Source organism: Phycodurus eques, chromosome 10 (genome assembly GCF_024500275.1).
Source record: "Phycodurus eques isolate BA_2022a chromosome 10, UOR_Pequ_1.1, whole genome shotgun sequence".
NCBI lineage: Eukaryota > Metazoa > Chordata > Actinopteri > Syngnathiformes > Syngnathidae > Phycodurus > Phycodurus eques.
In genome coordinates, this window is record NC_084534.1 from 27478495 (window position 1) to 27499513 (window position 21019).

Consider the following 21019-nt stretch of genomic DNA (forward strand, 5'->3'; position numbering starts at 1 on the left):
CAACTTGCGTCTTGACAGTATTAATTCGACGTGTTCATTATCGTGGTTGTAGTTTGTCCAGCTGAATCACATCCTAGATAGCGGTCTCTAAAATTCTGCCCCTTTGGGGTAGATTACATAACCTAAATATGGAAATATGATAATGCAGTGCACCACTTCAGTCTATTACTTTCCGGCTGTATTTGGAAGCTTCCAGATGTGTTCCCGGAGTGAAATTAAAACAAAAGCCATGTTTACGCTTCCGTCTTTTCTGGCGTTTTATTGAACGTGGCGTCGGCTTTAGTCTTCCTCTTCCTCCTCATCGTCCTGGTTGATCTGGAAGTAGCGCAGCTCGTAGCTCTCCTTGGTGTTGGCCACCACTCGCAGCCAGTCCCGCAGGTTGTTCTTCTTCAGGTACTTCTTGGTCAAATACTTGAGGTACCTGAGAGGAGTACACCCATTGGTGACATGGCATAGTAGTAAGAGATAAGAAAAAATAAAACATTTACACATTCAAGAACCTACTTTAGTTGCAGTTTGGTGACAGTGACAGGGCTAAAAAAACGTACACGGCTGCATGTGTCGCCCTCTAGTGGCGGGTGTGGATCACACACAAAGACTGTACGCTAGTGACAAGTTGGAGGACATTGGGGCAAAATTTCAGGATGTCGTTAGTACAGTTGGTACGAAAAGGATTCATACCCTCTTAAATGTTTCACTCTTTGTTATATTGCAGCCATTTATTTTCCCCATTAATGTACACACAGCACCCCATATTGACAGAAACGAAAAGCAATTGTTGACATTTTTGCAGATTTATTAAAAAAGAAAATCTGAAATATCACACAGCCATAAGTATTCAGACCCTTTGCTTTGACACTCACATATTTAACTCGGGTGGTGTCCATTTCTTCTGATCATCCTTGGGATGGTTCTACACCTTCATTGGAGTCCAGCTGTGTTTGATTATACTGATTGGACTTGATTAGGAAAGCCACACCCCTGTCTATATAAGACCTTACAGCTCACAGTGCATGTCAGCACAAATGAGAACCATGAGGTCAAAGGAACTGCCTGAAGAGCTCAGAGACAGAATTGTGGCAAGGCACAGATCTGGCCATGGTTACAAAAAAAATTATGCTGCACTTAAGGTTCCAAAGCGCACAGTGGCCGCCATAGTGGTAGCCATTTTCAGGCCGCCAGACCTGAAAATGGCTACCCACCAACGTTCCCCATCCAACCTGACAGAACTGGAGAGGATCTGCAAGGAGGAATGGCAGATGATCCCCAAATCCAGGTGTGAAATACTTGCATCATTCCCAAAAAGACTCATTAGCTCAAATTATTAGCTCAAAAGGGTGATTCGACTAAATACTGAGCAGAGGGTCTGAATACTTATGGCTGTGTCATACTTCAGTTTTTCTTTTTTACTTAATCAGCAAAAATTTCAACAATTAAATTTTGTTCTGTCAATAAGGGGTGCTGTATGTAGATTAATGAGGAAAAAAATTAACTCAAATTATTTTAGCGAATGGCTGCAAAAAAAAACAAAATAAATAAAAAAAAACATTTAAGGGAGTCTGAATACTTTCCGCACCCAGTGTATATGTCATTTAAAGCAGAGTACACACATACTGATTATCGGGCCCCATTTGAGCAGTCGCGACTGTCGTAAACCGAGGAGGACCCCCAGTGGTGACTTTCAGCATCAACATTTCACATCGCACGACATTTCTCTCTCTTAGACAAACACGAGCGTACCTCTTGGAAAAGGGAACTTCAGAGTTGACCGCAATCTTACTCTTGCTCCTCTCGATGGACACCACGCCACCGCCGAGGCTTCCCGCTTTGCCGTTGACTTTGATGCGCTCCTGTAGGAATCGCTCCTATTGGGGGGAGGACGATGACACAGGAAATGATGCGCACAAGACGTGAAATGTGTAGCTAGAACTAAAGAAAAACAAAATGTGCCGCTGGAAGTCAAAACGTCAAGGTGTTCTTCAAAGAGGTGTTGTACTTGAGTGAAATGTGTCATGTTCAAGAAAAGGTTGATTTTTTTTTTTTTTTTGAACGATAATGAATAACTACTCTGGCAGACTTTTGAATCCGGTTTGACCCGATTCAAAACGGAATATAAGGCTGCGTGTAAACCCGGTTACTGAGAGATGTTCGAACTGCGCGAGGACTGTTTTTAATGACGGCCATGTCGTTGCGTCTTTGCCAATGCATTCAGAACATGGCTAATAATAACCGATTACAGTCATAAGGAAAGAAATGAACGGGGGGGAAACAAGTCAGTCTACTATTCGTCCCGTTTAATAAACAAGTTCATCCTTCCAATCTGGACTTCTACCATGGCGACCGATTGGAGTTTGATTTGAAGTTTTTAGTGTTACAAAAAAACCAAAGAAGAAGCTCATCCTTTGATGTTCGCTGAACATGATCCAATCATTTTCTCCGTTGGGCATTCCAAACTGATGGAGACCCCAGGATGCCAATCCCGCTACCCGTGATTGGCAGCTGTCACACGACGATGCCCTCACGATCTACTCACAAAGTTGGCGGCGTCCATGATGCCATCCTCCACCGGGTGCGTGCAGTCCAGCGTGAACTTTAAAATCTGCTTCTTCCTCTTGCCACTCGGCTTTTTGACCACCGCGTGTTTCTTCTGACGAGACACAACACGACTACGTGTTACATTCACAACAACTGACAAACAAATAAACGAGAGCTACGTGAACCGTTTTTCGTTATTAATCACCGATGCTACATACATTTACACTTCGCTTTCTGTCTGCGTGTAGCTGTGGCTAGGCTAACGTTAGCAATAACATTTACGACAAGCGTTGCGACACTAAGACGGCGAGGAGCGTCGAAATTCCCCCGACGGACGTTCGTAACACTTTGCTACATTGTTAAACCCTCCCGGGGAGGAAACGTATCAAAATTCCGTGTGTGGGGGTGTTTAGTTTGGTCGCCGAACTACTCACAATCGGCGCCATGGTTGACACGTTCAGTGAAAAGGAAGGAGACGCAGCGCAGGATGTCTAATACCTGCCCGAGACATCGATCTCGCCATCGATAGGTCCGCACTCGATTAAGTCATGAATTAGAACGATAAGTAGTATTTTATATATATATATATATATATATATATATATATTAAGACATATTCATTTGGAGGAAAAAAGCCTGCAGCTAACGTAAATCCCTATCGCTCATAGCAGTATATTATTACAATCTTTCGAGAAATATGTGTTGCATTTATTTTCCCCTTTGTTTTCTAAAAATGCTTTGTTAACATGTTTGTATTCCTTTTTAATATTCATTCATTAATAAATTGGTTACTTGATTCGCTATAAACACAGTATAAAAATGTATTTTAAAAAATCTATATCAGTAAAATGAACACTTTTACATTTAACTGTTTGGTATTTAATTCTAAAAGAAAATTAAAAACGAGAGTGAAGTTTATCACTATTCAAATTAACTTTTTTTTCTTTTATTTTTTTTAACCTGATCCATGAATGACGTGACCCACCTGTCAGTTTTATAAATCAAATGTGGCCCTTGAGAACACAGGCACTGGTCCCCAGGCCAACATAAAACCCCACAGAGGAAGGCTCGAATTAAGATTTGAAAACCAGACGTGCCAACCACTATTTCACCTTACTTTATAGTATGTTGTATTTAATGTATACAGTAGTCCCACACGATCCGCGAATTAAAAAAAAATCGGACAGAATTGACACCCACCCACTTTAACAGTTCATTGGGCCCAAGAGCAATAAAAGCAATATTTGTATAGTCGACATGACTTTGGCCTGAGCACAAAGATAGTGAATAGGTGAGTTTTTCAGCGATTAACGAGGGATAGGACCCCCCCCACCACCACCAAAAGAAAAAATCTGGGAATAGGTGAATTAGCAAATGTAGAACCGTGAATATACCAGGGTTCACTTTTTATTTATTTTCCTGCTAGTAGGACTTGTGTTGGCCGACTAGACTCCATTGTGTTTCGGCCCGAACGTGTTGCTCTTCAGATGCCATTTTCACACCTTCAGCAGGACCTCGGGGTGAGTCCTAGTTGTCACTTGAAGAACTGCTTTTCCATGTTGCACTTTGGCAACACATAGGGGAGGGTGGGGGTGTTGGCAGGGGGTGGCGGCATGAGGTGTGTGCCGTCAGCTGCCTGGCAAAGGCTGCCCGAGGGCCTACTATTGAAGCATTGTTGTCATTCCGGCTGGGGGCAGGCTGACAGCGCCGCTGAAAGGTAAGACAGCGGCTCTCTCTTGCTCTCAGTGGACACTCTGGCCTTGTTTTGTCGGACGTAGTTTTATTTTGTGTCGTCTGTGGATTTTCTCACGCTTGCGGGCGCCGATCACATGTCAAGGTAAGAGCACAGCTCCTGTAGTTTATTTTAATCCCTGTGGGAGTTATTTGATTCCCGCTACAGGCTAGCAACCAGCTAGTTGTGACTCTCTGAAACGTGTTTCAGTTTGTTCCTGTTTGCGCGAATGATGTGAGTGGCCTTTGAAGGAGACATCCATCCATTTTCGATAGTGCTTATCTTCACTATGGTCATGAGTGAGCTGGATCCTATAGAGTACAGTAAACCCCTGCGTATTCGCTGAAATTTGCCCACTCAGTTTTTTGTTACCATGACAACCAGTTGCAGCGCTCGGGTTTTGCGACTCGACGAGCGGCTTCTACTTGCGGAAGTAAAGCCCAGAGTGTGGAAAAACCGAACACCTTTTTGCATCCTCGACTACTTTGTCTACATATTTGTCTATTTTAACTTTTAATCTGTCTTACTTGTGCATTTGCATGTGTTTGTCAAACGATTTGTAACTGCGCATTTGTAAAAGTGCTCTATAAATAAAATCTTACGTAATGTAATGACAAGAATTTTCACTTGTGGAGGCAGCACTTCATACACTACACTTCTATCACTCCCTTCATTTTCTATACCGTTTATCACATTTAGGGTGGTAAGTAGCTAGAGCCTAGCGCAGCTAGCTCATGCACTAGCCCAGTGATGAACCCATTAGAGTGCCATTAGAGATCATCATCGATTATTCAAATTCACAAAATTGGTCTCCAAATGATTTAACATCTACAGTACAGAAGTGTCTTTCTCACTGCAGCTCTGCTTACCTCTTGGCTTTGACATGACAGTCTTTCATGCAGTGTAGTTCGAATGTGGCTTGAAAGAGGCTCCGGATTTAAGCCCGTGCCAGCTTCCAAGTCGCGGGCAGAGAAACGTGATGTGAGGTCGGTTATTATGTAAATGAGCCGAATTGAGACAACACACTCGGGCGAAATTCAGAAGGGCTCACCCACAGACACATTTTCAGAATTAGGCAGACCGCAAAAGATTGACTTGGTTGGTTCATTTCGCACTTGATGGCTGGGTAGGCACTCCAGACACCCAACTATTTGTATACAAAAAAAAAGTCAATTTCCCATAATATGCCCCCATTAAGAGAGGGGGGGAAACTCGCTTACGTGTCGTCGGTCCTGGTTTCAGATGGCCGGAGGAATCCTCAGCAACTTGGACAACCTGTGCAACGTGGACTGCGCAAACCTGCACCCCCTGGTGTGCCACCTGTGCCACGAGCAGTACCAGTCGCCGTGTCTGCTGGACTGCTACCACATCTTCTGCGCCCGCTGCCTGCTGGGCCGGACCAACGACAGCCGACTCAGCTGCCCCCTCTGCGGGTAAGAGATCGAAGGAAAACTCGGGAGGACGCTGATAATTAGGTCAGATTTGAGCTTTTCAAAGTCGGCAAAGGCCAGATGATGTAATGTCTCTGAAAATTCTTGCACGATTATTGGATGTCTCCGAAAGGTGAGCCAAACATGGCCCGTGTGTGTTCTAAAATGGATTCTAAATTAATCAGTGGGTGTTAAATCAAGGAATATGGTGGTAATGGTGGGAATTTTGCCACGTCACTTAGCTTAATGCTAACATGCGATGCAAAATGTCAAAGACAGGCTAAGGAATAGCATCTGTGTGGTGATGAACATTAACTTGAAGGATTCCACCTTCAGGTCTCACAGAACCAGTGTTAACAGCCAGAGGTCAAAGGTCAAGGGCTGATTGTTGATTTACAGTATTCGTACTTGTGATGACATTTGACAACAAACGATGCAACCTGAGCCAAGCGTGAAACCGACCTCCCACCCCTCTCCCGTCTTCCTCTTGGCTCCACAAGAAGGTTGAGGAGCATTTGCACAATTGGGAGAACAATCCCGCGGCTCTTGGCAAGCGTCGGCTCTGTGTTTTGGTTTTCCGCGCGCCCGCTTGGTTCCGTCGGGCCGGAGTGGCTGGAACAGCTGCCGCCTGCCGGGTTTGGTGTCGGGGGAGACGGGGGGGGTCTTCCCACTCAGATTTAGCCCTGCCGGTCACACAGCAAACAAAGCGTAGTGGCATTTGGCAGCATAGTCAGCAGCTTAGAGCAAATCAAAGGCGGTCACATGATACCAATCCATTTCATCCCGATCAAGGAGTAACACGCGGTCTTACGCCGACCTTCAGCCCTGTGGCGCTAATTTTAACACCACCTGTGGGTTCACGCTGTGCGCGACCCGCACAGGAGTCGCCAGTGATTGGACAGTCTCGAGTGTGGGCAAGGAAATCGGACGATGAAAACGGTGTTGATGAATTTGCCGATAAATCAAAGACAATGGCAAAATGTACTCAAAAGTAAAAAGTGCTGGTATCTCTCTCTACATTAGTCACATGATTGCGCTTTATGAGAATAGGACTGAGCAGACACTTGATTAGGTACATCTGAGATCCAAGGTGATTAAGCACACTTTTCATTTGACACTGAAGACATTTGCTCACCTCATTTAGCCACGCAAGAGGATTGAAATATTAGAAACAGCTGAGTTTGATGTGAGAATTTGTATTATTATTATTATTGTTTGCCTAAAATGTTCAAATATTACATGGGTAACAATGCAATGAGGACAACAAAATATGCTACCTGAAAATACCGCCTTTATGTCTTCGTAGCTTCTCAAGTCATCCAGGTCGTGGGAGTAAGCAGTTTGAATGGAGACGCTTTTTGTCTCGTTTTAAGTAACAAAAAAAAAAAAAACCCCAAAAAAGGCATTTATGCTAACAATCTCAATTATTATATAGGCACACTTGTAAGTTATTGTGAGACATATTATAATCTGGGGAAAAATAAAAACTAATATTACCAAAAGCATCACTTTTAAGTGTACCAAACAATGGATGTTTTTTTTTTTTTTTTTAAACAACTACTTTTTCCCCTCCTGCCTTTACAAAAATAATGCCAAGCTGTAACTGGCAGTCAAGAGACGTCTTAATTGAATATACTCGTTTGTAGTTTTGCGTTTGTATTATGAATTGTACACCACTGCAAACTATAATAAATGTCAATCCAATTTAAATGTATGAGGTGTACATGTAATTGGTTTGTGTTTGCTAAAACAGAGATGATCCGTAATCCAATTGTTGACATCATGACAACTTTTATTTCCAAATCATTTTTGCGCTTGTCGACAGATTTTTTTTTTTTTTTTTTTTAAACATGATAAATGTGCAACATACTTCTGCAGTTTTAATTGGACATACCACCTCACATTAAACATACAAGGTCCCCCCAAAATCATATGACAGCAAATAGGGCATTGTCCAAATAAAATATGGCATAATAAAGTTAAGAAAATATCCAGTTCAGTGTTTCATTGAGTGCTGCTCTGTTAAATTATTTCTGACGTTTGGAATAATCTAAATTGAGACAATTACTGGAGCGCCCTGCAACCAAAATCCCATCTTCCTATCCAATGAATTATCCTTATGGAAAGCCGTTTGAGCGTTTATTCCATATCCGTCCATATGTAATTAGTGGGGCAAAACTGCGCACTCGATAATGCTGCTAGTATTACTAGTGAAATGCGTGATGTTAGCTAGTAGAAATTGAAAGAGTCGCATGCAGTTGTCAACTCGTGCAGTTTTGCCTCAGTGGTAACGTAGTCATTCTACTAGTGAGCTGAATTGTCTTACTAGTGAAGATAAAGAGTGTACTTGTACATGGACAATTCAACACACTCGTAATATTTCAAATGTTCATCAGCCGACTGTCCATACTTGGATCGTCGTATGGCCATGATTAAAATGTCCTAAGCAGCACTCAACTCAACAAGTCCAAAAACGTGATGTGATAAAACAACCCTCGTCAGGAGTTCAATCTTGTTTTTAGACATTTTGGAGGCGCTTCTCCTTTTCACTTGTCTTCCTGGTAGCCTTCCGTCTTCATGTCGTTCAGCCCGAGCTCTTCGTTCTGCTCAAACGTGCGCGTGTACGTCTCCACCGTCATCTCCGGGTCGGCCTCGGGCGCGTACACGTTCTCCAGGTAGCTGTTCCCGGCCGGATCGTCCAGGACCAGATGGGCCTGCGTCTGCCCCGCGATGATGCCGTCGATCTTCGCGCCGAACTCCTGCAGCTTCTGCGCGCGGGTCGAGTCGCAGCTGTCCCCGCACACAAAGGGGTTTTTGGCCACCACCAGGTCCTTGACATCCGTCAGGAGGCCCTCCACGGTGGTGAACTTGCCGCACAGCGCCGCCATGCCCAGCTCGAAGTCCAGCTCGGGGATGTAGACGGAGCACGTCTCCGACTTGAGCAGGTCCCGTGTCATGTCGGACGCGGCGGTGATGCGCAGGGCGATCCTGGTGCCCTTCTCCTCGGTGGCGCCGCCCGACTTGACCTCGTTGGTGCGGTGGCCGCACGCGTCGCAGTTGGTGGCCATGATGATGGCCTCCTTGAAGTGCGGGATCTGCACCAGCTTCATGTTGGTGAAGGCCGGCACGTTGCACTCGGGGCAGTTGGTGTTGAAGACCAGCACCTCGCTCCTCATGGTGTCCAGGTCGTCGCCGGGCGGCGGCTCGTCGTCCGGCTCGTCGTCGGCCCGCAGGCCCAGCTGCTTCTCCTGCCGGACGCTGCGGCGGAACCAGGACACCGTCAGGGCCTCGTCCTTCAGCGGGGCGGACGGGTTCTCCACAAAACTGTTCCCGGACGGATCCTCGATCACCACGGTGAACGCCTCCTCCACGTCTTTTAACGTCTTCAGCTTCTGGAGGAAGGTGTGGATTTTGCCAGCCACCTCGGGGTCGGCCTCCTGCCTGGCCGCTTGGTCTTGCTCCAGCCCGGCCACGGCTCGGTCCAGAAGGCCCTCAACGGTGGTTAAGGCGCCTTTCTGTGTGAAGGGAGGGATCTCAAAATCGAGCTCCGGTATCCTGGTGGTCGCGCTGTCCATTTTGACCACCTCGCGGTTCAAGTCGCGCTTGCTCGTGACTTTGAGCGTGTAGCACACGCCTTGCTCTTGAATGCGCCCCGCGGACTGGATCTCCGTGTTGGACCAGCTGCACTGGTCGCAACTGAACGAGCTGACGATGATTTCTTTGAAGAAAGGGACTTTGGTGAGGAGCAAACGTGTCGTACCGTTCTGGTAGCAGTTCATGCACAAGCTCTCGATCTCGGTGGGCTGCCAGTCTTCGTCGTCGGCGCTCAGGTCTTTAAAGACGCTCCCCCCGCGAACGTGTTCCTGGGAAATGACAGACATCTCGTCGATTTGATAATAGTGTTTCTCGCTGGCTTAAATGTTTCGATGTCGTTCGGCGGCGACCGGGGAGAAGGTTCTAGAAAGCACAGAGTCAGACTCGGCACATGCTAGCTGTGACGTCGTCCATACGGTTCGGTTACGGCTTCTTCCGCATTGTCTTCTTCGGCGTCGGGCGAGTGGTGAACGCTTTTGCTTCCCCCTGCAGACTTTGTAGAGTACTGCAACTGATATTTGCTTTGCCCTACATTTGTGATGGAACGTTTCTGAACGTAGAAATGCTTTTTTTTTTTTTTTAATTATTTTATTTTCACCATAATCTTCACTTTATTTCCTCTATATTATTATTTTTTTATTAGTTGTTGTTTTTGTTGTTGTAGCAGTAATAGTAATTGACACATTTATTACAGTTTTTACGTGTGATTTAATCAACTGTATAAAACAATTTGTTAAATAAGTTTACTCCCTTCAGGCAGTAAAATCAGTACAATATTTTTTATGTATATTTTGTTAGATGTGTATCCTTTACTGCTCAGCATGTTTACCTCCCAGTTCTGAGTTTCTGTGTTTGAATCTCGGTCCTGGCATTTTTGTGGGGAGTTTGTATCTTTGCCGTAGTACCCGTGCGTGCCCACGCTTGCGCGGGTATTTTCCAGGTGCTCTCGCTCCTTCCAACATTCCCCAAAATATGCATGTTAGCAAGACTTACAATTGTCCATTGGTTGTCTATATGGGCCCTGCATTTAGCTGGCGACCAGTGGTCTCCCACTTCTCTCGCCAAAAGTAAGATGGGATATGCTCCAGCTCAGCCGCCATCCGAACGAGGACAAAGTCCATAGAAATGGGAAGGATGCGTTTATTACTTGTAAGCACACGGTTGCTACTTCCTTGCTTCTTGCAGATACCCGTCCATCATCAAGGGGAACAACGGCCTCCCGCCAGAAGACCGTCTGCTCAAGTTCCTGGTGGACAACAACGCAGACGCCGAGGAGATTGTGCAGTGCGCCAACTGTGACCAAGAGAGCAACAAAAAGGTTCAAACTGACAACATCACAACCAAAAAGTTCTGGTTCGTGAACCCTTGCCCCAAACTTTTCTTTCTGTTTAGGACACAGGTGTGATGTTCTACTGCAACACGTGTAACCAGCCGCTGTGCTGCGCCTGCAGGGAGCTCACGCACAAGGCCCGAATGTTCGCCCACCACGACATCGTCTCGCTGGCCAAGCGCAGCAAAGCCAAGCACAGGAAGTGCGGTGAGTGGCGCTTTGAAAACCTCGGCCCTCTTGTTGAGTCAGGCGGTGGTCGGCCGCCACCACAAGCCCTGACCTACATTTACAGTGCAACCGAAACTCTAATTTTTGTTTTATGAAATCGTATTAATTTAATCCTAACAGTCTTTTCCATGGGTGTCCACAGTCCGGCCCGGGGGCCATTTGCAGCCCACTGTTTTTTTGTATTTTTTTATTGGCCCGCTGTGTATTGTATTAATACATTTTCGAAATGGCCCACATAATAGAAAAAGGTATCATTTTTAAAGGTATCACACATTTTAAAAAAAAAAATGTAAAAGTTGAACATTACCAGACATCTCACTTTTTACTATTTTTTTTAAGTCAATGACATTTAGAGCACGCATTGTCACACATTTGTTTTTCTAAATATTGTAAAAAAAAAAAAAAAATTTTAAATGCAACAAATACGAAAAAATAATTTTAAAAAACAGTCTTACGACTTTTAAAATAATTACAAAAAAATAATATGCTACAAGCTATTAATGGAAATAAAAATCTGTTTTTTTTAAAGTGGAAAAACATTTATGTTCTCCCCGTGCCTGCGTGGGTTTTTTCCTCCCAAATCCCAAAAACATGCGTGGTAGGTTGACTGAAGACTATAAATTGCCCGTAGGTGTGAATGTGAGTGCGAATGGTTGTTTGTTTCTATGTGCTCTGCGATTGGCTGGCGACCAGTTCAGGGTGTGCCCCGCCTCTTGCCCGCAGATAGCTGGGATCGGCGAGCCATGTGAGGATAAACGGGAAGGAAAATGGATGGATAAATACATTTAACTTTTCCAGAAAAGGCAGCCATCGTGAGGTATCGTTTTTTTTTTTGTTTGTTTGTTTTTTTTTTTTTTTTTTTTTGTACAGTATTGGTTTCTTTCATTGCACCATGATCAGGTATCATTCAAAATCAATGGAATTCTTGCTTTTAGACAATAACTGGTGACATTTCAAAATCAGTGCCAAATAAGACCATGTAAATCATATGAGGTTTCAAAAATCATTTTAAACTCTTGAGTTGAAACTTAGTGAACATGTATATTGTGCGTGTTGTCAGTTCTGCACGAGGAGCCCTACATCCTCTTCTCCACTGAGAACAAGTCCATGCTTTGCATCAAGTGCTTCAGAGACATGCAAGTGTGAGTGAACGCGCGCCACACAAAACCAATTTGACCACGCAAGAGTGTTCTCATTGTGACATCATCTGCCGTGTGTGTGTATGTGTGTGCGTGTGTGTGTGCGCGCTCCGCAGGGAGAGTCGCACTCACTGCATCGACATTGAGACGGCCTACATGCAAGGATGTGAGATGTTGGACCAGGCTGTGCTGGTAAGAGAACGAGATAGGCGCCACTGACAGCTGGGCACAGGTGGCAAAAGTACTCACACTGTGTACTGTGCTGCACTCAAGCAGCAGTACAGAAACTTATGTATAACAATGAATCTCCTAAACTTAAGTAAAAAGTACAGACTGAAGTATAAGAGTAAAAATACATTTTAAGGATGCACCGATACCACTACTGGTACTCCATACTCGTAAAAATGTCTTGATACTATTGTATCAACAAAGATCTCAACTGCAGTGTTTTTTTTTTTTGTCGTCATCCGTGGAAGTTGGGGGTGGGGGGGGGGGGGGGGGGGGAATGCCTATTTTGACATTTAAAGAGAAGAAAGTACAGATATCTGTTTTCGCATGTTAGGAGTAAAAGTAAAACGTTGCCAGAAAAAGAAATACTACAAATCGGCTTCAGTAAATTTGTAGCTCCCGCCACTGGAGCTGTGCCTAATGGTTTGAAAGCCTCTTATAATACTGACCGCAAAACAACGCAGGTGGTGAAGGAGCTGCAGACGTCCACCCGAGAGGCCATCTTCCTGCTGAGGTCCATGATCGGAGAAGTGTGTCTGAATGTAGAGGAGGAGGAGAGCGCCATCTGCTCTCTCTTCAACAGTCTGCAGGTAGCCGAAGTTGAAACAAAACATTCAACACCTAAAAAGTGACCGCCGTATACAACACAAAAGTATACAATATAAGCAATTTTAATAAATGCACCCACCCCCTCCAAGCAGATGCTAAAGTCCTGACACTTAAAGTGATGCTAACTATGGAGCCAAACTAAAACTCACTATGCCATGAAAAAAAACGACCCCTCTGTACAATATGACCGATACAATATTTATTTTACATGCAGATGCTAAAGCTAAGTGCTCAAGAGTAAAAGTGCAGTGATAAACATAAAGCCAAAAATGCAAATTACTGCAACATTCTTGGTAATCCACACAACACCAATTACACTGTGTGGCCGCTGGAGGTCACTGTGGATCTGACTGTGAGACAAAAACAATTCCAAAAATCGTCAGGCGGCAGAATATGGGTTTTTTTCCCCCTGACAATTTATTCCATTTCCCTCACTTTATTCTCATCTGACAGGAAAAACTGGCTGAGAGAAAGAAGATTCTGCTGAAAACTGCTCAGAGGTACAACTGAACACACATTGTGCACTTGTTATGCAAATGTCATTTGACCAAAGCAGAAGACTTTTACACCACGTACCACCCACAGAAATATTCAGCTCCCCAAATGCCATCATCATGACCAACATTAAGCCTATTTATAAAAAAAGGAAACAAAGATTTTATTCCCAATAGTAGATTCATGTAACATTATACACTGTTTAAACATTAACACTGTGCTTGAATGTATGGGGGTAAAAAAAAACAAAAAAAACTGTACTTTAGTAATGATTCAATTTGCTGCACATAAAAGTTCGATTAAAATAAGATGACATCACTTGTCATGACAGTCAAAATGTTCAAGATGGTTCATAGATTTGCTCTCAAGCTATTTTCAACACTTAAGATTGGTTATCCATCCATCCATCCATCCATCCATCCATTTTCTGAGCCGCTTCTCCTCACGAGGGGCGCGGGCGTGCTGGAGCCTATAGATTTGGTTAATAATTTGTAAAAAATAAATACATAACAGACCACATGTAGACGGATCATTAATATATACAATAGTAATACCAAATATTTTTTAAAAACATTTGCTAAATTATTAAAATTCCCCCCCAATTTCTTTTGTGGCTCAAAACTAAGCAGTAAAGGCACAAGGTGTCTCATTGGACTGTGCAGTCATACCAACGAAATGTTCTCTCTCTGCAACTGCTCTTATAAAAGTCTCCTTTCAATAGAATATGACTAAATAATAAGCATTTGATTTCATGTCACCAAACCTGTTGCCGTCATTAGTCACCATAGACGGCCCGCTTGATTGTAATGGCCGATCAATGTTGTTATTCAGCGTTTCCACCATTTAGGGCGGCGAGGAAAATGATCGGCTCGTGGCCTGCGGCGGTGTTTATTGCCGCTGCCCGGAAGCGGGCCAGCCCGACGCCCGCTTCCGGGAAGGCTATTTGAGTCGGAATTTGCGCGTCTGCTACACGAGAGCGCTCGCAGATTAGCTGGCGGAAATTATGAGGCTGCGCTCGGAATCACTCGCTCCCACCACGCACTATCGTGCCTTAGATAGTGAGTTCGCCATTTTGTAGTCCTTCACGTATCCCACAATGCATCTTGAAAAGTAGGGAACAACCATCACAACAACCGAATACTCCCGAATGAATCACTATCGTATGTGTGTGTTGCGTGTGTTTGCAGCCAGCACGAGGAGAAGGAGAAAGCGCTAAAGGAGCAGCTCTCCCACCTGACCACGCTCCTGCCTACGCTCCAGGTAGCGGACACGCACCCTAATTTGAGACCCTAACCCAGCCTTGAAACCCTAAACCCTTAATCGTTGGACTGCAAACAAACCAAAGCTGGCGTTCTTCTCGTAACAAAGAGCCACGAAAGAAGTATCTTTCAAACAAAAGGCTTGTTCAGGTGCGTAACTTGCTCTTCTTTTTGTGTTTGCAGGTTCATCTGGTCACCTGCTCGGCCTTCCTCAGCTCGGCAAACATGTTTGAGTTTTTGGACATGGGATACGTGAGTGCGCGACATCCATCGATATCGCGGCCCGTCTCCAAACGGAACGGGTCCATCTGGACGAAGATGTTTCTTTGCTTCCGCAGCAACTGATGGAGCGGCTGAAACGGATCGTGAAGCTCCCCCATCGCCTCAGACCGGTTCAGAGCAGCAAAGTGAGCGCCCGTTTCCCCTGAACGCGTCACGGAGAGACTAACCCTAACCCTGAGTTTGAAACCCAAAGGGCGCCTTCATCTTTTCTCTCTTTTCAGGCCAGCCGTTGGCTAACTCGAAACCCTAACCCTGGCTCGAAACTTGAATTTGAAACACGAACCTCGGCTTCAAATTGAAATATGCTATCTTAAAACTTTCATTTGGTTGAGTCCTTGAGATCAGTGATTACAGGTACTACGAACGGTACGTGGGTGTCCTCTCATGGGAAAGGATCACCGTTCAGTTGTATATTTTACTCTTGCATTTGTGGACCGACTTCCCTGAGTTTACAAATGTTCCCAATTGGAATGTGGGGGTTCCAGCTAATGGCGTCCCCTCCGCCCTCCCGCCAGATCAACACAGACTACCGCAGCGAGTTCGCCCGCTGTCTGGAGCCCCTGCTGCTGATCGGCCAGCGCTGCGCCCCTTCCGTCACCGGCTCCTCCAGCGTCGCCACGAGGTGAGATCATTTCCGCGTATCGCCCGCGGCGTCGCGGTCGCGTCGCCGTCGTTCCGGGAAAACCAGCGAGGCGGGAGGGACGTTTGGCACTTTGCAAAGCGTCCCGACTTGAAATCCCCAAATGGTTTGCAATTACAGCGAGCGAGTTCTCCGTATGTGAAGAATCACACGAGAAGTGGATGCTTTTAAAGCAGTGACGGGCGCGGTTTGACCCCAATTGACCTTTTACACAAACATACAACACAATTGGAACGGTAACTCATAACAGTAATACATCTAGATAGATCGGAACCTTGGTTTGCACGGGTTAATCCGTTCCAGAAAATTAACCAGAGTATACGAAAAACACAGCGATATTTCCCAGTGGAAATCATTCAATTCAACATTGAATCCCTTCCAGACACCCAAATATAATAATAATAATCACAAAACATACATTTTATAGAGAATAACTGTACTTTAACCTACAGAAAACCAATGTGAAAAAAAATAGAAATGACCGATGAAGTGTACCAGTGAACATTAAACACAAGTTACATTTGGAAAGGCCTAAATTGGCGGGTTTTAGCCTGGCACAATAGTTGTACTTTGTTACTTCCCACCACGACAGAAAGGATTCTCAAAGAGCTCAAATACAAAATCGCAATTGTCATACAGTTCATGCAAGACAAATCCAATGTAAACAATCAAGTCTTCCTGAAACTTGGTGTCCTCCTCCACGTGTATTTCCATCACACCGTTCACCACTCAGGCCGGGGATGGGCCGGCACTATTTTTATCATAATTTCACAGAACCCGCCGGAATTAATCTGCCAGTTGGCACGCGGCGGCGGTTTTGTTCCAGGCCGCTCGATGTCACTGGGCGGGCAAAGTGTTTCTTAAAAGCGGCGGACGGCAGACCGGTGCCGGCGCGTCGGGGAGCGCGGGTCCGTTTCTTCATCGCGGCCTTTCGTCTTCGAGCAACCTTGACGGACCGATTCGATAAAGCCGCGTGAGTTATTTTGCCGCATAGCTGCGCTCTCGACTTTTGGATGCAGTGGTGATTGCCTGTTGAGGGTTGCGACTCTTGATGAGATTTGGACACAAGTCATGATTGATTTTCTCTCGTCCAAAGTGGTGAAGGCTACCACATTAGCAGATGGAGACTCCTCCGATGATATACAGTAATCCTCTCACATATTCACAAATTCACCCGATTCACCTTTTTTTTTTTTTTTAGCTCTTTCTGATATGCCACAAGATGCCACCAAAGCCCTGTCTAAATAGGAATTGGTGTCAAGGAAGTACGTTGCAGTGATGCATCTAGAGAGACAAGATTCGTATGTTGGGGGAGGAGTACACTTTAACCTGGGTCGCTACGGAGAGCCTTCGTCACAATCCAATTTTTCTGAACAAAATCATCAATATTTATGGTTTGAACAATTAATATAGGCACTTATTTTTTTGAAAAATAGGGGAGGGTGTCAGTTACTCACGTTTGTTTGATTCTTGCTCAGTCCATATCCCCCGCGAATGCAGACCATTATCCATTCATTGGCTAGTTACAGTGGAACTTAAATTTCTGAATGACATTTAAAGCCATACAAATCTGCTGTTGCATATTTTGCAAGACTGAGGTTCAGGAAGCATCAACGGAGGATGAACGTTTACGCTCATGTTTATCTTTTCCTGTGGCTTGTTTTTAACGCAATCACATGAAGTGCCGTAAGCGACCCTGCGTGTCGTCACCTGTTTTCAACGGTAGATTGATTGCTTGTTTCTTTCTACGCTTGTTATACATGGATGTGAGCTTTTTCTTTGGCTTTTATGCAACACAGTGCAGTGAGCGGCAGAGGAAGGAAACGTTCAAGTCCAAGTCCAGTCGAGTCTTTCAGAAGTTTTAGCCGAGGAGCTCATGAGTGTACCTAATGAGGTGTCCAGCGAGGCCTGCGCGTGTTGCGTTGCTGTAAAATGGAAAACGTCAGCCGTGATGTTTTCCCCCACCTCACCTCACCTCAGGCTGCAGTCGCCTCTCTCCATGTCTTGCCGCTCCCTGTCTCTCAGTGAGATGCCGCTCGGCTCCGTGCTCGGCCGGAGGTCCACGTCTCACCGCAACATCTGCACCAAGGTCCTGCTGGCCGAGGGGCGGGAGACGCCCTTCACCAAGCACTGCAACAACTACGAGAACTCCTACAGGGTGAGTACGCCGCGCCGTAGGACGTTTGAACGCTCGCCGCTGTCCCGCGGGCGACGTGGTGGAATTGCCGGTGAGATAAAATCAAGGTCAACGACTCACCAATGAGGAAAGGGAGAGAAATCACAAAAAGCCTGTTTAATTCATCGAGTTGTTCGCGTTGTTGTTGTTTTTTCTTTTTAAAATTCATTTATCGAATTCAATAATGAGTTAATTCATGCATTGCAAATAATGCAATATAAATGTTCATTTATACTCTTTGAACTTACCTTTAAAAATAATTTGTTAATTATAATCACATCAGTTATAAATAACATAAGAAAATAAGACTACATTATTATTTTATTATTAAAAATGATATTACATACAGTTGAACTTTATTTTAAATTGTATTTTCTTATGAAATTTGTAAAAAAAAAAAAAAATTAAAAAAAGTATTACATGAATTATAAATAATAAGTAAAAAATGAAAAGGTATTTTCTTTTATTATTAAAATGAACTCTTTTAAATTTCATTTCATTTTCTAATTACATAATTGGTTCGTTTAGTATTTTATTTTAATACCCAATTGATATAAATAATACAACTAAAAATGAGAATTATATTATTATGTAACTATTCAAATAAACTATACGATAGTATTATACATATATAATGAATAAATAATAGTTAAACATAAGAATATATATTTCATTATTACATTGAATTATAACTACATTAGTTATAAATAATACAATTCAAATGTCTTGTAAATCCATTGCTTTTTTTTTTTTTTTTTTTAATTTGTTGCAGCGAGCTCAATTTCTCGTCAATAGTTCAAATCACGCAGTTCGTCTTTCCTGCCACCTTTTGCAAAATGCTCTTGTCGACTCGCCAGACTCTGCAGACAGAGATCCAGAACCTGAAGGACCAGGTCCAGGAGCTGCACAGGGACCTGACCAAGCACCACTCCATCATCAACACGGCCCAGATGGGCGAGATCCTGGACCGCTCGCTGCACATTGACAGCCAGATCGCGTCCCAGCACACCACGGTGGAGACCATGAGGACCATGTTTGAAGAGGTCCGTCCATGTCTCCATCTTTTGGGACTTTTGAAATGGAGATGTTTGTGACAATCGCCTTCACGGTTTTTGTCCCTCACAGATCTGGGACGAGACCTTTCAGAGGGTCACCAATGAGCAGGAGATCTATGAAGGTTTGTCTTCGGTGACAATTTTTTATTCCATGCACAGCGGTACCTTGCTTTATGAATTCATTCGGTGACCATGCTTGTAACTTCTTACATCCTCTTTCCCCAATTGAAATGAATTTCATGAACGTGGTTTAGGGTTAGGTTTGAGTTTTTTGAATAAGTAGCTCTCTGCAAAAAAAAAGAGAGAAATTATAATTCAATAGAATCTAAATTGTAAAAGACAATATACACGCATACGTATATACATGAAGAAGACGGTCACAACTGTTTATTGAGTAAGCTTCAGCAATATTAGTCATTATGCGCAGCGGATGAAGAATACTGTATATGCCTGTGAGTATTGTTATATTGTCTGTCTACCTGTTGCCGCCGCACCGTTTGTGTTGAAACGCTTAAAGGGTTATAACACGGCAACGTCGATGCCACTTTGGTTAACCCGTCTACGGTGTTTCGCATCGCCGACGTTCTTCAGACAAAGGTTTGTAGTTTGCGTGTATTATACTGCCTCGCTTCAATCAAGGTTGAGAAACACTGAACGCGCACCACACCGCTGCTGGGATCACCTTTTAGGCACACCTGAGGGGCCGCAGGCCTTCGACTGACTTTGATCGGAAAGAAATGCGGCAAATACGGCTGTCGGTTTGCGGCGCTTCATTTGTTACGTTTGGACCCTTGCAGCCCAGCTTCACGATCTGATGCAGCTGAAGCAGGAGAACTCCTACCTGACCACCATCGCCAGGCAGATCGGCCCCTACATCCTGTCCATCGCCAAGGTCAAACAGAGACTGGAACCCAGGTGCTTGTATTGTGCCGCCATGTTAAATTGCCTATTCCGACGAAATAAAGCATCAGTTGATTTCCTTGTCTCTCCGTGTCCAGCTTCCTCGTCGGCTTTTGTCAATTAAAGGTTGCGCTACCGTCACGTGCAGGAAACAAAATGGTCTCGATGTGGTCATCAAAATTTCAAATTGGAAAAAAAACAAAAAAACAGTCAGATTTAAATTGGATTTTAGGACATGCAAATGTTATGAGTGTCAAGCGTAGTTTAGCATTAACCTTCGGCGTCCACAGAAATGTCTGTTTCTTGATTAGTTTGACACAGTTTGAAATGAGCGCAAGTGACACCTACAGGCCGTACGTGGAAGAGCAATGACCCAAAAACATCGGGACGTAGCGATACTGTCGCTATCTGATGTCACACTGAAGGACATTTTTTTTTTAACTTTTTGCTCTGTATTTCCCCCCACATGCACTGTCAAAACTACATCGCTAAACAACTCGAGGGAAAACTGATGAATGTCAATATTGTGCAGGCTGCAGGAGCCCAAAGAGTGCCGCGACGACCGCACCGAAACCATGTTGAAGATTTACAAAGACGCCGCAACAGTAGCAGCGGAGAGTCAAGACAGGTACGCACGAGTCCCATTTACGTACAGCACTGGTTCTCAAAATGGGGTCCCCGGCACCCTGGGAACGTAGCTTCGGGCTCAGGAAACTAAATTGCAATAAATCATTATGTTGTACTATATTCAAAACAAAAACGAAAAAAGGTGCATGCTGACATATGGGGACATAACATAATGGGGACGAACATAATAAACATGACAAACATAATAAACCAATTACTCCTCCCTACCTAAGCTTTGGGCCAAGTAAAAGCTCTGCTATGATTTTGACATCCCATAAAATATGACATCAATGCATTAGTAAAGGTGGGAGGTAGAACAAAAAGGTATTATAACAGAGGTCAATTTCAAAAGGAGTATTTGTTCACAATGTAGTTCTGCTTTTCCGAGAATAAAGGCATCTTTTCCAGAACAAATTTCAATTTTTATGAAATGCACTTGTTGAAATATAGTATGACATTACTGCTTTGTTAAACTTTGACTTTAACGTTGTTTTTAACCATCACTTTTTATTCCAACAAAATGCATCTTTGTTTTATGGGCTTTTATTTTGTGTGTGTGTGTGTGTGTGTGTCAGACTTCTTCTTCTTCTTGTGTTACACAGCAACAAGCAGACGTGCGTCACAGAACAAGACAAGAGCAACCACCCGCTCGTGATCTCGTGAAACCACCGCCCACCGACCTGGAGATACCGACACATGGTGTACGTGACATTCTTCGAGCAAAGGGGGCGGTGGCGGGGTGGTGGTAGGAGGGGTGGGG

General features: G+C 44.2%; 3 protein-coding genes across 6 annotated transcripts; 1 reads left to right on the forward strand and 2 right to left on the reverse strand.

The window, feature by feature from the left end:
- Positions 1 to 232: 232 nt before the first annotated feature.
- On the reverse strand, positions 233 to 3047 carry rpl22 (ribosomal protein L22). Its single transcript, XM_061687732.1, has 4 exons — positions 2970 to 3047; positions 2534 to 2647; positions 1741 to 1865; positions 233 to 421 (listed from the first exon to the last, which is right to left on the reverse strand). Exons 1-4 carry the CDS (start codon positions 2979 to 2981, stop codon positions 280 to 282), a joined length of 393 nt encoding a protein of 130 aa, XP_061543716.1. The 5' UTR covers positions 2982 to 3047; the 3' UTR covers positions 233 to 279.
- A 941-nt stretch (positions 3048 to 3988) lies between these two features.
- Positions 3989 to 20974, forward strand: rnf207a (ring finger protein 207a). 4 transcript variants are annotated; one of them, XM_061688632.1, is made up of 18 exons: positions 3989 to 4055; positions 5510 to 5700; positions 10477 to 10609; positions 10684 to 10828; positions 11910 to 11991; positions 12105 to 12180; positions 12681 to 12806; positions 13279 to 13325; positions 14508 to 14580; positions 14763 to 14831; positions 14918 to 14986; positions 15377 to 15483; positions 17482 to 17659; positions 18535 to 18720; positions 18803 to 18854; positions 19530 to 19647; positions 20165 to 20260; positions 20835 to 20974. In XM_061688632.1, exons 1-18 carry the CDS (start codon positions 4023 to 4025, stop codon positions 20920 to 20922), a joined length of 1869 nt encoding a protein of 622 aa, XP_061544616.1. In that variant the 5' UTR covers positions 3989 to 4022; the 3' UTR covers positions 20923 to 20974. The 4 variants fall into 4 exon arrangements, with proteins under 4 accessions (XP_061544616.1, XP_061544617.1, XP_061544619.1 ...); XM_061688633.1 differs by having other exon boundaries at positions 20862 to 20974; XM_061688635.1 differs by having other exon boundaries at positions 17527 to 17659.
- zpr1 (ZPR1 zinc finger) lies at positions 7469 to 9719 on the reverse strand. The gene has a single exon (XM_061687896.1). It carries the CDS (start codon positions 9576 to 9578, stop codon positions 8244 to 8246), a length of 1335 nt encoding a protein of 444 aa, XP_061543880.1. The 5' UTR covers positions 9579 to 9719; the 3' UTR covers positions 7469 to 8243.
- Positions 20975 to 21019: the final 45 nt, after the last annotated feature.

Coding starts and splice junctions, on each gene's coding strand:
- rpl22 (XM_061687732.1), bottom strand. Junction 1,866..2,533: donor TCATGGACGCCGCCAACTTT/GTGAGTAGATCG, acceptor TCCCCCCAATAG/GAGCGATTCCTACAGGAGCG. Junction 422..1,740: donor GAAGTTCCCTTTTCCAAGAG/GTACGCTCGTGT, acceptor TACTCCTCTCAG/GTACCTCAAGTATTTGACCA.
- rnf207a (XM_061688632.1), top strand. CDS start 4,023: ATGCCATTTTCACACCTTCAGCAGGACCTCGGG. Junction 10,829..11,909: donor AGCCAAGCACAGGAAGTGCG/GTGAGTGGCGCT, acceptor GCGTGTTGTCAG/TTCTGCACGAGGAGCCCTAC. Junction 20,261..20,834: donor GCAGCGGAGAGTCAAGACAG/GTACGCACGAGT, acceptor TGTGTGTGTCAG/ACTTCTTCTTCTTCTTGTGT.
- zpr1 (XM_061687896.1), bottom strand. CDS start 9,578: ATGTCTGTCATTTCCCAGGAACACGTTCGCGGGGGGAGCGTCTTTAAA.